Source organism: Esox lucius, chromosome 2, assembly GCF_011004845.1.
Source record: "Esox lucius isolate fEsoLuc1 chromosome 2, fEsoLuc1.pri, whole genome shotgun sequence".
NCBI classification, from domain to species: Eukaryota; Metazoa; Chordata; class Actinopteri; order Esociformes; family Esocidae; genus Esox; species Esox lucius.
This window is the reverse complement of record NC_047570.1, coordinates 2063717-2078489: the sequence shown is the minus strand read 5'-3', so window position 1 is coordinate 2078489 and position 14773 is coordinate 2063717. Positions and strand designations below refer to the sequence as shown.

Below are 14773 nucleotides of genomic sequence, written 5' to 3'. Positions count from 1 at the left end.
GAAATTTTCTTGAATGTTGAATCTGGTCCTTTGACTCTATTTGTAGCAAGAGAGGAATGTCAGCAGCAGTCTACTGCTGCTGTCATTTAAACAAATGGGTCCAATCATGTTATAACATATAGCTGTTTACATTTGAGATGTAGCAGGTAGAATTGCTGCATTGAAGTAAAATGTATGGATGCACACATGCAAGTCCCAAAGCTCTCATCAGCTGATAATCAAACGTGAAAACCAGAGAGTGCAAGCAAAATGCTGAAAATCTATTTGCCAGAATTTATTTTAGGTTTTGCTTCTCAGTCTGATAAGTGTGATATTTGTTTATGAGATTCTACCCTCTGCCGTGGAACACATGAAAACTGCATTCACTTCAGAATTGATCATTTCATGATCTTACTACAGCTGGGACTGTGTCAATGAAGCACACACAATGAAACATTTTGTTTCCACAATGCACGATTCAACTTCTCATGCTCTCAATATTTAAAGCAATTATCAAAGTTCTGCTTGAATGAAACACAGAATTGTGTTTATCCACCTGAGGTAGTTCCAGCTTCTGGCTAAGCTAGGCTTATTGAATTATGTGGTGCATTATGGTATCAGTATTTGTGATTACCAACTACAACCCTGTTTCCAAAGAAGTTGGGACACTGCATAAAATCCAAATAAAATGTGTAACAAATTTTATTTAATAGAAAATAGTACAAAGAAAACATATCAAATGTTGAAACTGACACATTATATTATTTTGAAATTTGATGCCAGCAATACATTTCAAAAAAGTTGGGACAGGGTTACCATTGTGTTGCATCACATCCTCTTTTAACAACACTTGTTTTGAAAGTGAAATGCATTCCCATTCTTGATATAAAATTGCAGCTGCTCAACAGTTAGGGGTCTCCTTTCTTGTATTTTTTGTTTCATATTGCGCAAAATGTTTTCAATAGGGGACAGGTCTGGACTGCAGTCAGGCCAGTTTAGCAAAGACTCTTACTAGGGACCATGCTGTTGTAATAGGTGCAGAATGTGGTTTGGCACCTGAAAAAGTTATTGTCTGGATGGCAGCATCTGTTGCTCCAAAACCTGTAAATATTGTTTAGAATTAATGGTGCCTTCACAGATGTGCAAGTCACCCATGTCATGTGCACTAATGCACCCATATACCATCACTGATGCTGGCTTTTGAATTGTGTGCTGATAAGCTGGATGGTCCCTCTCCTCTTTAGCCCAGCATCCATGATTCCCAAAAATAATTTAACATTTTGATTTGTCAGACCACAGGACAGTTTTCCACTTTGCCTCAGTTCATCTTAAATGATCTCAGGCCTAGAGAAAGCAGCGGCGGTTGTGGATCTTATTTATAGATTTTTTTTGCCCGATTATATATTTTAATTGCCCGATTATAACCCGCACCATGTATAAACCGGACCACTATTTTTATAGCTCTGTGTGTATACAAATCAGAGTATTAAGCACAACCATTTATAAATCGCATTTGCCCAGAGAATTTACCTTTCGAAAAAACCCTCCCCAAAACTGTCATTGTCCAATTGTACCTTAGCAACCAGTCACTACTTGAAGTTTTGTCAAGCTTTCATTGTTAAGACTCAAAATGGTGAAATGGTGTGCCTTCGCTACAACACCTGCTGTAAATCCGACAGCAGTTACCCGATAGGTTTAGAGAGATGAGTAATTTACAGAGACTTTTCTTGGGTTGTGAAATACTTAAATCTAAATTTATACATAATTCATTAAACAACATTATCTAATGCTGACATTATAGTTATTTCTGCTAACGTGACCATTAATATGACTTACTTGCTACTACTTTGTTAGCTAGATAGCTAGCTACCTCTTATATTAGTTGGTTATGTCAGGGCACTCGTAGGCTTAACTTTAATAGGTGACTTTCTACTGAAGTTGATAGGATACTGTTGACTGGAGAGAAAGAAAAAAGTGTAATAATAGTTATATTAACAGAACTTGCCAGGTAGTGCAACAGCATGACTGGTCCACAAGGCTGTGCTGGTCATATTTTGAGTTCATGGGATTTCTCATTCTTTGATTGAGATCTGTATGCTCATATTTTGATGTGTTGAAGGGTCTTGCATGGTCCCTGTGTTACGGTATTTGATGTATGTACAGTGGGGAAAACAAGTATTTGATACACTGCCGATTTTGCAGGTTTCCTACTTACAAAGCATGTAGAGGTCTGTAATTTTTATCATAGGTACCCCTCAACTGTGAGTGACTGAATCTAAAACAAAATCCAGAAAATCAAATTGTATGAATTGTTTATAATTAATTAGCATTTTATTGCATGACATAAGTATTTGATCACATACCAACCAGTAAGAATTCCGGCTCTCACAGACCTGTTAGTTTGTCTTTAAGAAGCCCTCCTGTTCTCCACTCATTACCTGTATTAACTGCACCTGTTTGAACTTGTTACCTATATAAAAGACACCGGTCCACACACTCAATATCAAAAAGAACTCCAACCGCTCCACAATGGCCAAGACCAGAGAGCTGTGTAAGGACATCAGGGACAAAATTGTAGACCTGTACAAGGCTAGGATGGGCTACAGGACAATAGGCAAGCAGCTGTTGGCGCAATTATTAGAAAATGGAAGTACTTCAAGATGACGGTCAATCTCCCTCGGTCTGGGGCTCCATGCAATATCTCACCTTGTGGGAAATCAATGATCATGAGGAAGGGTAGGAATCAGCCCAGAACTACACGGCAAGACCTGGTCAATGGCCTGAAGAGAGCTGGGACCACAGTCTCAAAGAAAACCATTAGTAGCACTATGCCGTCATGGATTCAAATCCTGCAGCGCACGCAAGGTCCCCGTGCTCAACCCAGCGCATGTCCAGGCCCGTCTGAAGTTTGCCAATGATCCAGAGGAGGAATGGGAGAAGGTAATGTGGTCTGATGAGACAAAAATAGCTTTTTGGTCTAAACTCCACTCGCCGTGTTTGGATGAAGAAGAAGGATGAGTACAACCCCAAGAACACCATCCTAACCGTGAAGCATGGATGTGGAAACATCATTCTTTGGGGATGCTTTTCTGCAAAGGGGACTGGACAACTGCACCGTATTGAGGGGAGGACATGTATCGCGAGATCTTGGCCAACAACCTCCTTCCCTCAGTAAGAGCATTGAAGATGGGTTGTGGCTGGGTCTTCCAGCATGACAATGACCCGAAACACACAGCCAGGGAACTAAGGAGTGGCTCCGTAAAAGCATCTCAAGGTCCTGGAGTGGCTAGCCAGTCTCCAGACTTGAACCCAATAGAAAATCTTTGGAGGGAGCTGAAAGTCCGTATTGCCCAGCGACAGCCCCAAAACCTGAAGGATCTGGAGAAGGTCTGTATGTAGGAGTGGGCCAAAATCCCTGCTGCAGTGTGTGCAAACCTGATCAATAACTACAGGAAATGTATGATCTCTAATTGCACACAAATGTTTCTGTACCAAATACTAAGTTCTGCTTTTCTGATGTATCAAATACTTATGTACTGCAACAAAATGCAAATTAATTACTTAAAAATCATACAATGTGGTTTTCTTGATTTTTGTTTTAGATTCCGAGTACCTATGATAAAAATTACAGACTTCTACATGTTTTGTATGTGGGAAAACATGCAAGATCGGCAGTGTATCAAATACTTGTTCTCCCCACTGTATGTGTTAAAGCCTCAGTATATAATCCATTCTCAGTAGTTAAGTTACTTCTGTTTTCATTTGTGCCTACAATTCCACTTCTAAATGAGGGCTGAACTTTGTCATACAGGGACCTGACAGCCCTTAGCAAAGGACCCAGGACCCCATATTCCCGAAGCACCCTCCACAGGATGCCGCGAGGGACACAGTCGAATGCCTTCTCCAAATCCACAAAACACATGGAGGAAGAAGAAGGATGAGTACAACCCCAAGAACAACATCCTAACCGTGAAGCATGGATGTGGAAACATCATTCTTTGGGGATGCTTTTCTGCAAAGGGGACTGGACCACCCCGGTCTGCCATCCCAGAGGCACTGTCCCCAACCGCCACGCGATGTTGCACAGGTGTGTCAGCCAAGACAGCCCCACAACATCCAGAGACTTGAGGTACTCAGGGCGGATCTCATCCACCCCCGGTGCCTTGCCACCGAGGAGTTTGACTACCTCTGTGACTTTAGCCCGGGTGATGGACGAGTCCACCTGAGCCCTCATCCTCTACTTCCTCAATGGAAGACGTGACGGCGGGATTGAGGAGATCCTCGAAGTACTCCTTCCACTGCCCGACGACATCCCCAGTTGAGGTCAACAGCTGCCCACCTCTACTGTAAACAGCATTGGTAGGGCACGGTTTCCCTCTCCTGAGGCGCCGGACGGTTTGCCAGAATCTCTTCGAGGCCAGCCGATAGTCCTTCTCCATGGCCTCACCGAACTCCTCCCAGGCCCAAGTTTTTGCCTCCACAAACACCCGGGCTGCAGTCCGCTTGGCCTGCCGGTACCCGTCAGCTGCCTCAGGAGTCCCACAAGCCAACCAGGCCTGATAGGACTCCTTCAGCTTGACGGCATCCCTTACTTCCGGTGTCCACCACCGGGTTCAGGGATTGCCGCCTCGACAGGCACCGGAGACCTTACGGCCACAGCTCCGAGCGGCCGCTTCGACAATGGCGGTGGAGAACATGGTCCACTCGGACTCAATATCTCCAGCCTCCCTCGGAATCCAGTCGAAGCTCTGCCGGAGGTGGGAGTTGAAGATCTCTCTGACAGGAGACTCGGCCAGACGTTCCCAGCAGACCCTTACAGTACGCTTGGGCCTGCAGAGTCTGTCCAGCTTTCTCCCCCGCCATCGGATTCAACTCACCACCAGGTGGTGATCAGTTGACAGCTCCGCCCCTCTCTTCACCAGAGTGTCCAAGACATACGGCCGCAGATCAGATGAAAAAACAACAAAGTCGATCATCGACCTGCGGCCTAGGGTGTCCTGGTGCCACGTGCACTGATGGACACCCTTATGCTTGAACATGGTGTTCGTTATGGACAAACTGACTAGCACAGAAGTCTAATAACTGAACACCGCTCCGGTTCAGATCAGGGGGGCTGTTCCTCCCAATCACGCCCCTCCAGGTGTCACTGTCGTTGCCCACGTGGGCGTTGAAGTCCGCCAGTAGAACGATAGAGTCCCCAGTCGGAGCACTTTCCAGCACCCCTCCCAGAGACTCCAAGAAGGTCGGGTACCCTGCACTGCCGTTCGGCCCGTAGGCACAAACAACAGTGAGAGACCTATCCCCGACCCGCAGGCGCAGTGAAACGACCCTCTCGTTCACTGGGGTAAACTCCAACACATTGCGGCAGAGCTGGGGAGCTATAAGCAAACCCACACCAGCCCCCCGCCTCTCACCATGGGCAACTCCAGAATGGTGAGGAGTCCATCCTCTCTCAAGGAGTGTGGTTCCAGAGCCCAAGCCGTGCGTAGAGGTGATCCCGACTATCTCTAGTCGGAACCTCTCAACCTCACGCACGATCTCAGGCTCCTTCCCCGCCAGCGAGGTGACGTTCCACGTCCCTAGAGCTAGTTTCCATGTCCAGGGATCGGGTTGTCGAGGCCCCCGCCTTCGACTGCTGCCCGATCCTCTCTGCACCAACCCCTTATGGTCCCTCCTGTAGGTGGTGAGCCCACGGGAAGGCGGCCCCACGTCACTCGTTTGGGCTGAGCCCGGCCGGGCCCCATGGGGAAAGGCCCGGCCACCAGGCGCTCGCATACGAGCCCCAACCCCGGGCCACAGCCCGCAATTAAAATTAATAAATATCGTGGTCCTCACTGGATTCAAACTCAGGTCTCCCACGTGAGAGGCAGTGTCTTTAACCACTACATCATGGCGCCATATGTAAAATCAGATCAAGACCCTGTCATAGCCAACACAATCTCCAAACTTGAACCCCATTGAAAACCTCTGGAATTTGATCAAGAGGAAAATGGATGGTCACAAGCCATCAAACAAAGCCAAGCTACTTAAATTTTTGTGCCAGGAGTGGCATAAAGTCACCCAACAGCAATGTGACAGACTGGTGGAGAGCATGCCAAGATGCATGAAAGCTGTGATAAAAAAAAGAATCAGGGTTATTCCACCAAATATTGATTTCTGAACTCTTCCTAAGTTAAAACATTAGTATTTTTTTAATATCAATTTGTTTCTTTGCATTATTTGAGGTCTGAAAACAAAAATGTTGGTTATTTTGACCAGTTATGTTCTACAAATAAATACTCTAAATGACGATATGTTTATAGAATTAAACAAAACTGTTCATTTTACTCAAACACATACCTATGAATATTAAAACCAGAGAAAATGAAAATATTGCAGTGGTCTCTTAATTTTTTACAGAGCTGTATAAATTCCCGGCTTTAACTGTATGTTGAGGAGCATTGTCAGGGTAAGGAGATAGTCAGGGTGGTTGAATCAGAGTAGATTAAAGATATTACTACACTTTGTTTGATTTGAGTTGGATCAAATTCACCAGCTAGCATAGAAATGGCTAAGAAAGCTACCTAGCAAGGCATCCTCTAGGACAATCAGGTGTGTGAGTGCTAGGGCAAAAACAAAACATGCACCCCATTGGATCCCCAGGACCAGGATTAAGAAACATTGCTCTAGCATATTGTATAACATGGTATACTGTTTAAAACCCAAAACAAACTAGAAAATGCAGTCTACACACACTAATAATGCATCTTAAGTAAGCTGCAATCTTTCAGTTGGTTTTAATGTAACACATTTTGTATTGCAATGTGTTAAATGCAACACAATTGTTGTGTTGAATTTAAGCTCTACCAACTGTCTGCTCTGAAGATAGTATACCCTTCTAACAGAATATCTGAGTCTAGGACAGAGAAAGAGAACCAGGATTCATACATCATGTGATGTTTGAGGTTTTCATTTGAGTATTTGTTTTTATGTTTTATGTTGTATTTTTATATTTTTGATTTTTCTTTGTAAAGCACATTGAATTTCTTTGCTGTATGAATTGTGCTTTATAAATAAACTTGCTTGCATGTGATTGAGACCAGCATTGCAAAATCTAACTTTTGACGAGGCTTCTAGGCATTCAAATTAATAATTCCAAGGCCACTGATTTATGAGTTCATATCAGAGGGAGTATTCAAGGTGATATTTGATGAGCAGTGCCTCCTTGTGTAGCTACTGACTAGCCTACACTAAGTTGGATGGAAACCAGATTTCTTCTAGAAACACCCCTCAGTCAGTTCGAGGAGGCGGCGGCAACAAGGTACCTTGACAAGTGTATCAATGCCATACTGTGCACCAAAATAATCCATATTAGCAATTTCAGTAGAGCTATTTACAGTGGGGCAAAAAAGTATTTAGTCAGCCACCAACTGTGCAAGTTCTCCCACTTAAATGTTCATAAATGTTCATATCCCTGTAATTTTCATCATAGGTACACTTCAACTATGAGAGAAAAAAATCCAGAAAATCTCATTTATTGGTAAATTATGGTGGAAAATAATTATTTGGTCAATAACAAAAGTTAATCTCAATACTTTGTTATATACCCTTTGTTGGCAATGACAGAGGTCAAACGTTTCCTGAAAGGTTTTCACACACTGTCGCTCGTATTTTGGCCCATTCCTCCATGCAGATCTCCTCTAGAGCAGCAATGTATTGGGGCTGTCGCTGGGGTTGAGATCTGGTGACTGGCTAGGCCACCCCAGGACCTTGAAATGCTTCTTATGAAGACACTCCTTCGTTGCCCGGGTGATGTGTTTGGGATCATTGTCATGCTGAAAGACCCAGTCACGTTTCATCTTCAATGCCCTCGCTGATGGGAGGAGGTTTTTACTCAAAATCTCACGATACATGGCCCCATTTATTCTTTCCTTTACACAGATCAGTCATCCTGGTCCCTTAGCAGAAAAACAGCCCCAAAGCATGATGTTTCCAATCCCATGCTTCACTGTAGGTATGGTGTTCTTTGGATGCAACTCAGCATTCTTTCTCCTCCAAACACAACGAGTTGAGTTTTTACCAAAAAGTTATATTTTGGTTTCATCTGACCATATGACATTCTCCCAATCCTCTTCTGGACCATCCAAATGCTCTCTAGCAAACCTCAGACGGGCCTGGACAGGCTTAAGCAGGGGGACACGTCTTGCACTGCAGGATTTGAGTCCCTGGCGGCGTAGTGTGTTACTGATGGTGGCCTTTGTTACTTTGGTCCCAGCTCTCTGCAGGTCATTCGCTAGGTCCCTCCGTGTGGTTCTGGGATTTTTGCTCAACGTTCTTGTGATCATTTTGACCCCACAGAGTGACATCTTGCGTGGAGCCCCGGATTGAGTGAGATTATTAGTGGTCTCGTATGTCTTCCATTTTCTTATAATTGCTCCCACAGTAGATTTCTTCACACCAAGCTGCTTACCTATTGCAGATTCAGTCTTCCCAGCCTGGTGCAGGTCTACAATTTTGTTTCTGGTGTCCTTTGACAGCTCTTTGGTCTTGGCCATAGTGGAGTTTAGAGTGTGACTGTTTGAGGTTGTGGACAGGTGTCTTTTATACTGATAACAAGTTCAAACAGGTGCCATTAATACAGGTAACAAGTGGAGGACAGAGGAGCCTCTTAAAGAAGTAGTTACAGGTCTGTGAGAGCCAGAAATCTTGCTTGTTTGTAGATGACCAAAAACATATTTTACCCAGGAATTTAACAATAAATTCATAAAAGAATCCTACAATGCGATTTTCTGGATTTTTTTTTCTCATTTTGTTTCTCATAGTTGAAGTGTACCTATGATGAAAATTCCAGGCCTCTCATCTTTTTAAGTGGGAGAACTTGCACAATTGGTGGCTGACTAAATACTTTTTTGCCCCACTGTAAGACTGGGGGAGGAGCAGAGAGAACAGCCTGATGGGGAAGCAACCAATTCAGAGTATCAACCCCCAAAGCTGCATAATGTCAGTTGCCAAATGCTCTGCATGAGGCTAAAATGAGCGCCACGTTTGAGGACAGAACGCTTGTGTAGGAAATCTGACAAATTGTCCACATATTGTATACTTAATGAACAACAATAGCTGTTAAGCCAGGCTGGCTCATACAACGGAAATAATTATCCGTAGAGCGTGGAGTCAAGGTTCAAAAGGTTTGTCATTCGCAATAACAAGTTATGGCAATGAAATGCTTGGTATTCCTACTCCCGGCAGCGCGGTTAAAAGTTAAAAAAGTAACAGTAATTATAATATACAAATAAGATGATAACACTGTCATATTTAGCCTTCGCCTGTAGGCAGGGAGAAAAGTATCGACGCATTGTCTAATTTACCGAAAGCAGGATGGGGGGGGCCTTATATCCATGGAGAGTAGACATTGTCAAGAGTTTCCCCCACGTCGGCAAGTTTGTGTTTTTTTACTTCGGTGGGACTTTCCTCGGATTGGCGCCAATAAATCTACCTGCAAAAATAAAGTCCAGGTGTAAACATTCAAGCCTATCGATAACTTGAAAACGTTTGTCGAGCGCAGCCCCCTCTGCTTTTACCGGACTCTGCTGTTCGATCTTGCCGATGAATGGATAGCCCTTTCGGAACAAGAGCCGCATCTGGGAATGAGGGCTCCAGCCATGTTTTAGTGAAAACCAGAATGTTAAAGTTCTTAATGTCCCGCTGGAAATCTAGGATGCTCCAAAGTTCATCCAGCTTGCTGTCCAGTGACTGGACATTCGCTAAGAGAATACTTGGGAGAGGATCACAGTTTGCCCGCAGGCATAGTTGGACCAAAACTCCACCCCGCTTCCCTCGCTTTCTCCATCGGCATTGTTTTCCAGGTGCTTGCTCAGGTAAGCACAACAAAGGCTATCCCGGGTTGTTCGTTGAACTTAATGTTCTGAAAAAGACGATTCCAGTGCAGTTCTGATGTCCAATAGTGATTGTCTGTAATATGTTAATAACGCGGTTGCAAATGCAGCAAAATTACACATTAGTAACAAAAACAAAAAAAATTCTGCAAAGTCGGTTGGGAGCACGAAAAACGGCAGCCATCCTCAACGGCGCCAAATACATTATACTGAGTGGACCTGAGATAATGCAATGTTTCCTGACATTGTGTATGAATCAGTGATTTATAGTACTCTTTGAGTTGCTCAGATCTCTGTAGTTTTAAATCATTTGACCCTACATGGACAGTGATTGCTGAGGAAAGATGGATGTTCACTAATCAGCAGCGGTAACATGCATTCAATGCCCAGGATCCAAGCACCTGGGTAGCAGATGATCTTGGCTTTCCTTAAAAACATTTTTGATTATGGATGAGCCCACAATATGAGCAGTGGGGCTGATGTTTGGCAGATTTTTTTAGGTTGTGTCTCTTAAGCGTTCTTCCTTCTTGATGGTTGCTTGGGTTTAGTGGTAGGGCTGTTCTTTCATGAATTGTTTAGATGGCGGGGGCCAACTTGCTTCACGACAGAGTTTGTTATGGGGCCAGCAGCAGGGACCTACAGGTCTTTCAGCACCTGGAATCTGTTTCTCAGGTCTACTACACATCCCTTGGCAGCTGTGATTCCTTCCCAGTGTTTTTGGGTTTCCGTTCAGCAATCCATGGTTCCAGAGGCGGAGCAGAGGGAGTGAAACAGACCATTTTTGTTTGCGTGTAGCTCCTGGGAGTGGCCAGTGCCCTTCTAGCGAGATTGACATGTTTCTCACTCCAGTGACTCCGACAGCTACAGACTTGTTCAAGAACCATGGACAGGTAGCATCATTATTAGCCACACATTTGGCAGATTCAAGCAGAGTCAATCAGCTGTTCACCATCCTTAATCTGATGAAGAATAGATACTCTGCCAACCAATTCGGTGAGGTTCTTGGTCAGACGCTGGCCACCAGAAAATTGTGAGCTGGCAAAGTCAGACATCCTACCGAATCGTTAGCTAGCAACACTAACTAGCCTCAGTGTGTTGTGGTAGGCCCAAGTCGAACCAAAATCCAAGGCAGACCAGAAACTGTCTTCACAGGATTCAAAGAAATGTAAAAAAGATTAAAAGGAATATTAAAAAAGTAAAAAAGACCACTAGTGCTAGTTACAGCCTTGACCCTCACATACAGACATTTCTCCGGATTCTCTGAATCGTTTGAAGAAATTATGTAACGCAGATGAGATCCCCAGACTCTTTAAAATTTTACATTGAGTAATGTTCACCGTATTTTTGCATTGCATTGGGGGATCGTTGACGTGCTGTACACTGCCTGCTGTTACCTACCTGGCTACCTTCCAAACTAATTGGTCAAATTCTACTTTAAGAGTTTACCAATGCCATATTTTTCCATCTGTTGACCTCTCACCCAACTTTACAACACTGGGACTCTTTTTAGACATAATTAACAGAACTACTCACCCCTGAACACCCCATGCTAAGTATCATTAAAATGCCTTATCACTGTAATTGTTGTAGCTACAACACGGAGGAGAACTATCGTCTACAGGTAAAGATAGCAGAGTTAGAGGCTCGGTTTCAGACGCAAATGTCAGGCAAGGATTATGTTAGTGTAGAAATAGAAAAAAACTGTCTGTGCCACCAGGAAGAAACAATAGTGTTGTTAGCCCCGCGGCACAGCTCCTGCAGCCAGGCAAGAGCTGTGGAAGAAATGCCGTCGACCAGTTAAACGGGAGTCGCTGCTAAAGTCAACTGAGACTTTCAACAGGATTTCCCGACTGGAGTCGGAGGCAAGCCCCGAGCAGTCTTCATAGGGGAATGATCGGCAGACATGTTCTACCGGTGGCCTGGAAAAACTGAAAACATTAGTCATCTGCAATTCCATTACCCGCAGTATTAGACTAAAGAATCAGCCGGCGATCGTACACTTTACCGGGGGGCAGAGCCACCGACGTATCCGCAAAACAGGGGCCGGTGCTAGCGAAGTCTAAAACTGACAAGTATAGAGAGTACAGAGATAATGTTATTCACGTTGGCACCAACAATGTTAGAATGAAACAGTCAGAGGTTATGAAGCAGAACATAGCATCAGCGTGTAAACTAGCTAGAAAGATAGTAGTGGTAGTGCTAACAAAAACAACCTTATTAAGATAAAGCCTTCCTACACCTCGGTCACAAATCAAAAATGACTATCACCTAGCATCTCAAAATGGGACTCCTAAATGTTAGATCCCTTGCTCCAAAGGCAGTTGCAGTAAATGAATGAATCTCTGATCATAAACTAGATGTTATTAGTTTATGTGAAACGTGGCTAAAGCCTGATGAATTCATTGCCTAAATTAGCCTCGCCTCCTGGCTATCCTAGTGATCATATCCTTCATACATCCCGAAAAAGATGGGGTGTTGCTAATATTTATAAATTTACTCTCAAACACATCACTGATTTTCATTCTTTTGATGTTTTACTCATGAAAGTTAACCAGGCTGATAAATCGTTTTATATAGCTACTATTTACAGACCCCGCGGGCCATACACAATGTTTCTCGATGAGTCTTCCGAATTCTTGTCTATCCTTGTAGTCATGGCAGATAGTATTCTAATTTCTGGCCATTTCAATATTCATATGGAAAAGTCCAATGATCCTCTTCAAAAAGCCTTTGAAGCCATAATTGACTCAGTGGGTTTTATCCAACATGTCTCAGGTCCAACACACTGCCACAATCACACCTTAGATTTAGTCCTGTCATGAGAAATAGATCTAATATTTGCCCAAAAAAATCTTGGATTACCGGATCACTGTCTTATTACATTTACCGTTAAAACAAGAAATCCACTTGCTCCGCAAACAATGAGTTTCAAAAGCCGTACTATAAATTCTCGGACTACAAACAAATTCCTTGATATTCTTACAAGTTTGCTCATCAACAACAGAGTAAATAAATCCGCAAACAATCAAATCAAGGATCTAAACTCAACACGGCGAAATACTTTAGATACAGTCGCACCACTAAAAACAAAAGAAATACGCAACAAGAAACTTGCTCCCTGGTACACAGACAATACTAGAGCACTTAAGCAAGCCTCCAGAAAATTGGAGTGAAGGAAGTATTGGAACTAAGTTGGAAGTATTCAGACTAGCCTGGATAGATAGTACAATACAATACCGAAAATCACTCACGTCTGCTCGATCAGCTTATTTCTCCAACCTGATTGAGGTGAACAAAAACTTTAGCTGTAATAAACAAATGAACTACTTTGATAAAAAGATCACCATTAGAAAACAAATAACTGACTCCTCCTTAAATAGTTATGGTCCTCAAAATATCAGTTGTCCTGAGAATGTCCTGAACCTCCCTGACCAGGTGACAATGGGGACACTTGAATGCTAGGTCAGCCAATGTTGAACATAATTAATTGCTCCCTTCCCTCCGGATGTGTACCAAACTCACAAAAAATTGCCGAAATTAAGCCTCTTCTAAAAAAATCTAATCTTGATCCCGACATATTAAACAATTATAGGCCAATATCGAACCTCCCGTTCCACTCAAAAATCTTAGAAAAATATGTTTCCCAACAACTGAATGCCTTCTTGAAGACTAACAACATTTATGAAATGCTCCAGTCCGGTTTCAGACCCCATCATAGTACTGAGACTGCACTCGTGAAGGTAACAAATGACCTTCTAATTGCCTCAGACAAAGGTTCTGCATCAGTCCTGTTGCTTCTTGATCTTAGTGCTCCTTTTTGACACTCAGAGCAATGAAAAAAGATTGCCTGGTCTGATGAATCACGTTTTCTTTTAAATCACATGGATGGCTGGGTGCATGTGCATTGTTTACCTGCAGAACACATGACACCAGGAAGGAGGCAAGCCGGCAGAGGCAGTGAGATCATTTGGGCAATGTTCTGCTGGGAAATCTTGGGTCCTGCATTGTTGCAGACCATATACACCCTTTCAAGTCAACGTTATTCCCTGATAGCATTGGCCTCTTTCAGAAGGATAATGCGCTCTTACACAAAGAAAAAAAAAATTAATGAATGGTTTGAGGAACACAAGTTCAAGGTGTTGACTTGGCCTCCCAATTCCCCAGGTCTCAATCCAATCAAGCATCTGTGGGACGTGCTAGACAAACAAGTCCAATCCATGGATGCCCCAGCTCGCAACTACTACTACTATTTTCTATTGAATATAGGGTTTAAATTATTTGCACATCATTGTGTCCTGTTTTTATCAAAATTTTACACAGCATCCTAACCTTTTTGGAAACAGGGTTGTATAATTTTATACAGCAGAAACACTACAACCACAAAAACATGGTTTTATGGGTAGAAATTGGTCATTGCGTATGTGCGAAAACATTAATGCATTTTATACATTTTTGAAAACCTACATTTTCTGTCACACATGCAATCCAAGTTGGCACACTGTAGTGCCCTGTTAACATACGGACTAGCAAGGGGTTGTTTTTGTGAACAGGGGCAGTGTGGGCATTTCCTCACCTTGATCTGAGGGGGCCGTGTGGCCTGTCTGGCAAGCGCCTCCTCGCAGCCTCTGAGCCGGGCACTGAGCTGCTGCTCCACCTCCCTCCGGTGGTGCTTAGACTCTTCCAGCTGCCTCTGCATCTCAGCTGCGTAGCGCTTGGACTCATCCAGCTGTCTGCTTAGTATCTCTGCCCAGTTGCCCTTTTCCAGGACCTGCTGCTCCAAGTCTGCCAGCCTGCTCTCTCTCTGCCTGGCCTGGCCCTCCCAGCGAGACACCTCACTGCGCAAGGCATCCACATTCTGCATTCACAGAGTTAAGATTGAGATAAACGGTGGTTTTAACAGCCAACTGTCTTTCTTCACATGA

General features: G+C 43.6%; 1 protein-coding gene across 9 annotated transcripts in view; it reads right to left on the bottom strand.

The window, feature by feature from the left end:
- kifc3 (kinesin family member C3) overlaps window positions 1-14773 on the bottom strand; it is an 88115-nt gene that overhangs the window by 17654 nt on the left and 55688 nt on the right. For all 9 annotated transcript variants that reach the window (XM_034296441.1, XM_010864221.4, XM_020055351.3 and 6 more), the window contains one exon: window positions 14425-14706. In XM_034296441.1, coding sequence (XP_034152332.1) covers window positions 14425-14706 — 282 coding nt within the window. The remainder of the gene's footprint in view (window positions 1-14424; window positions 14707-14773) is intronic.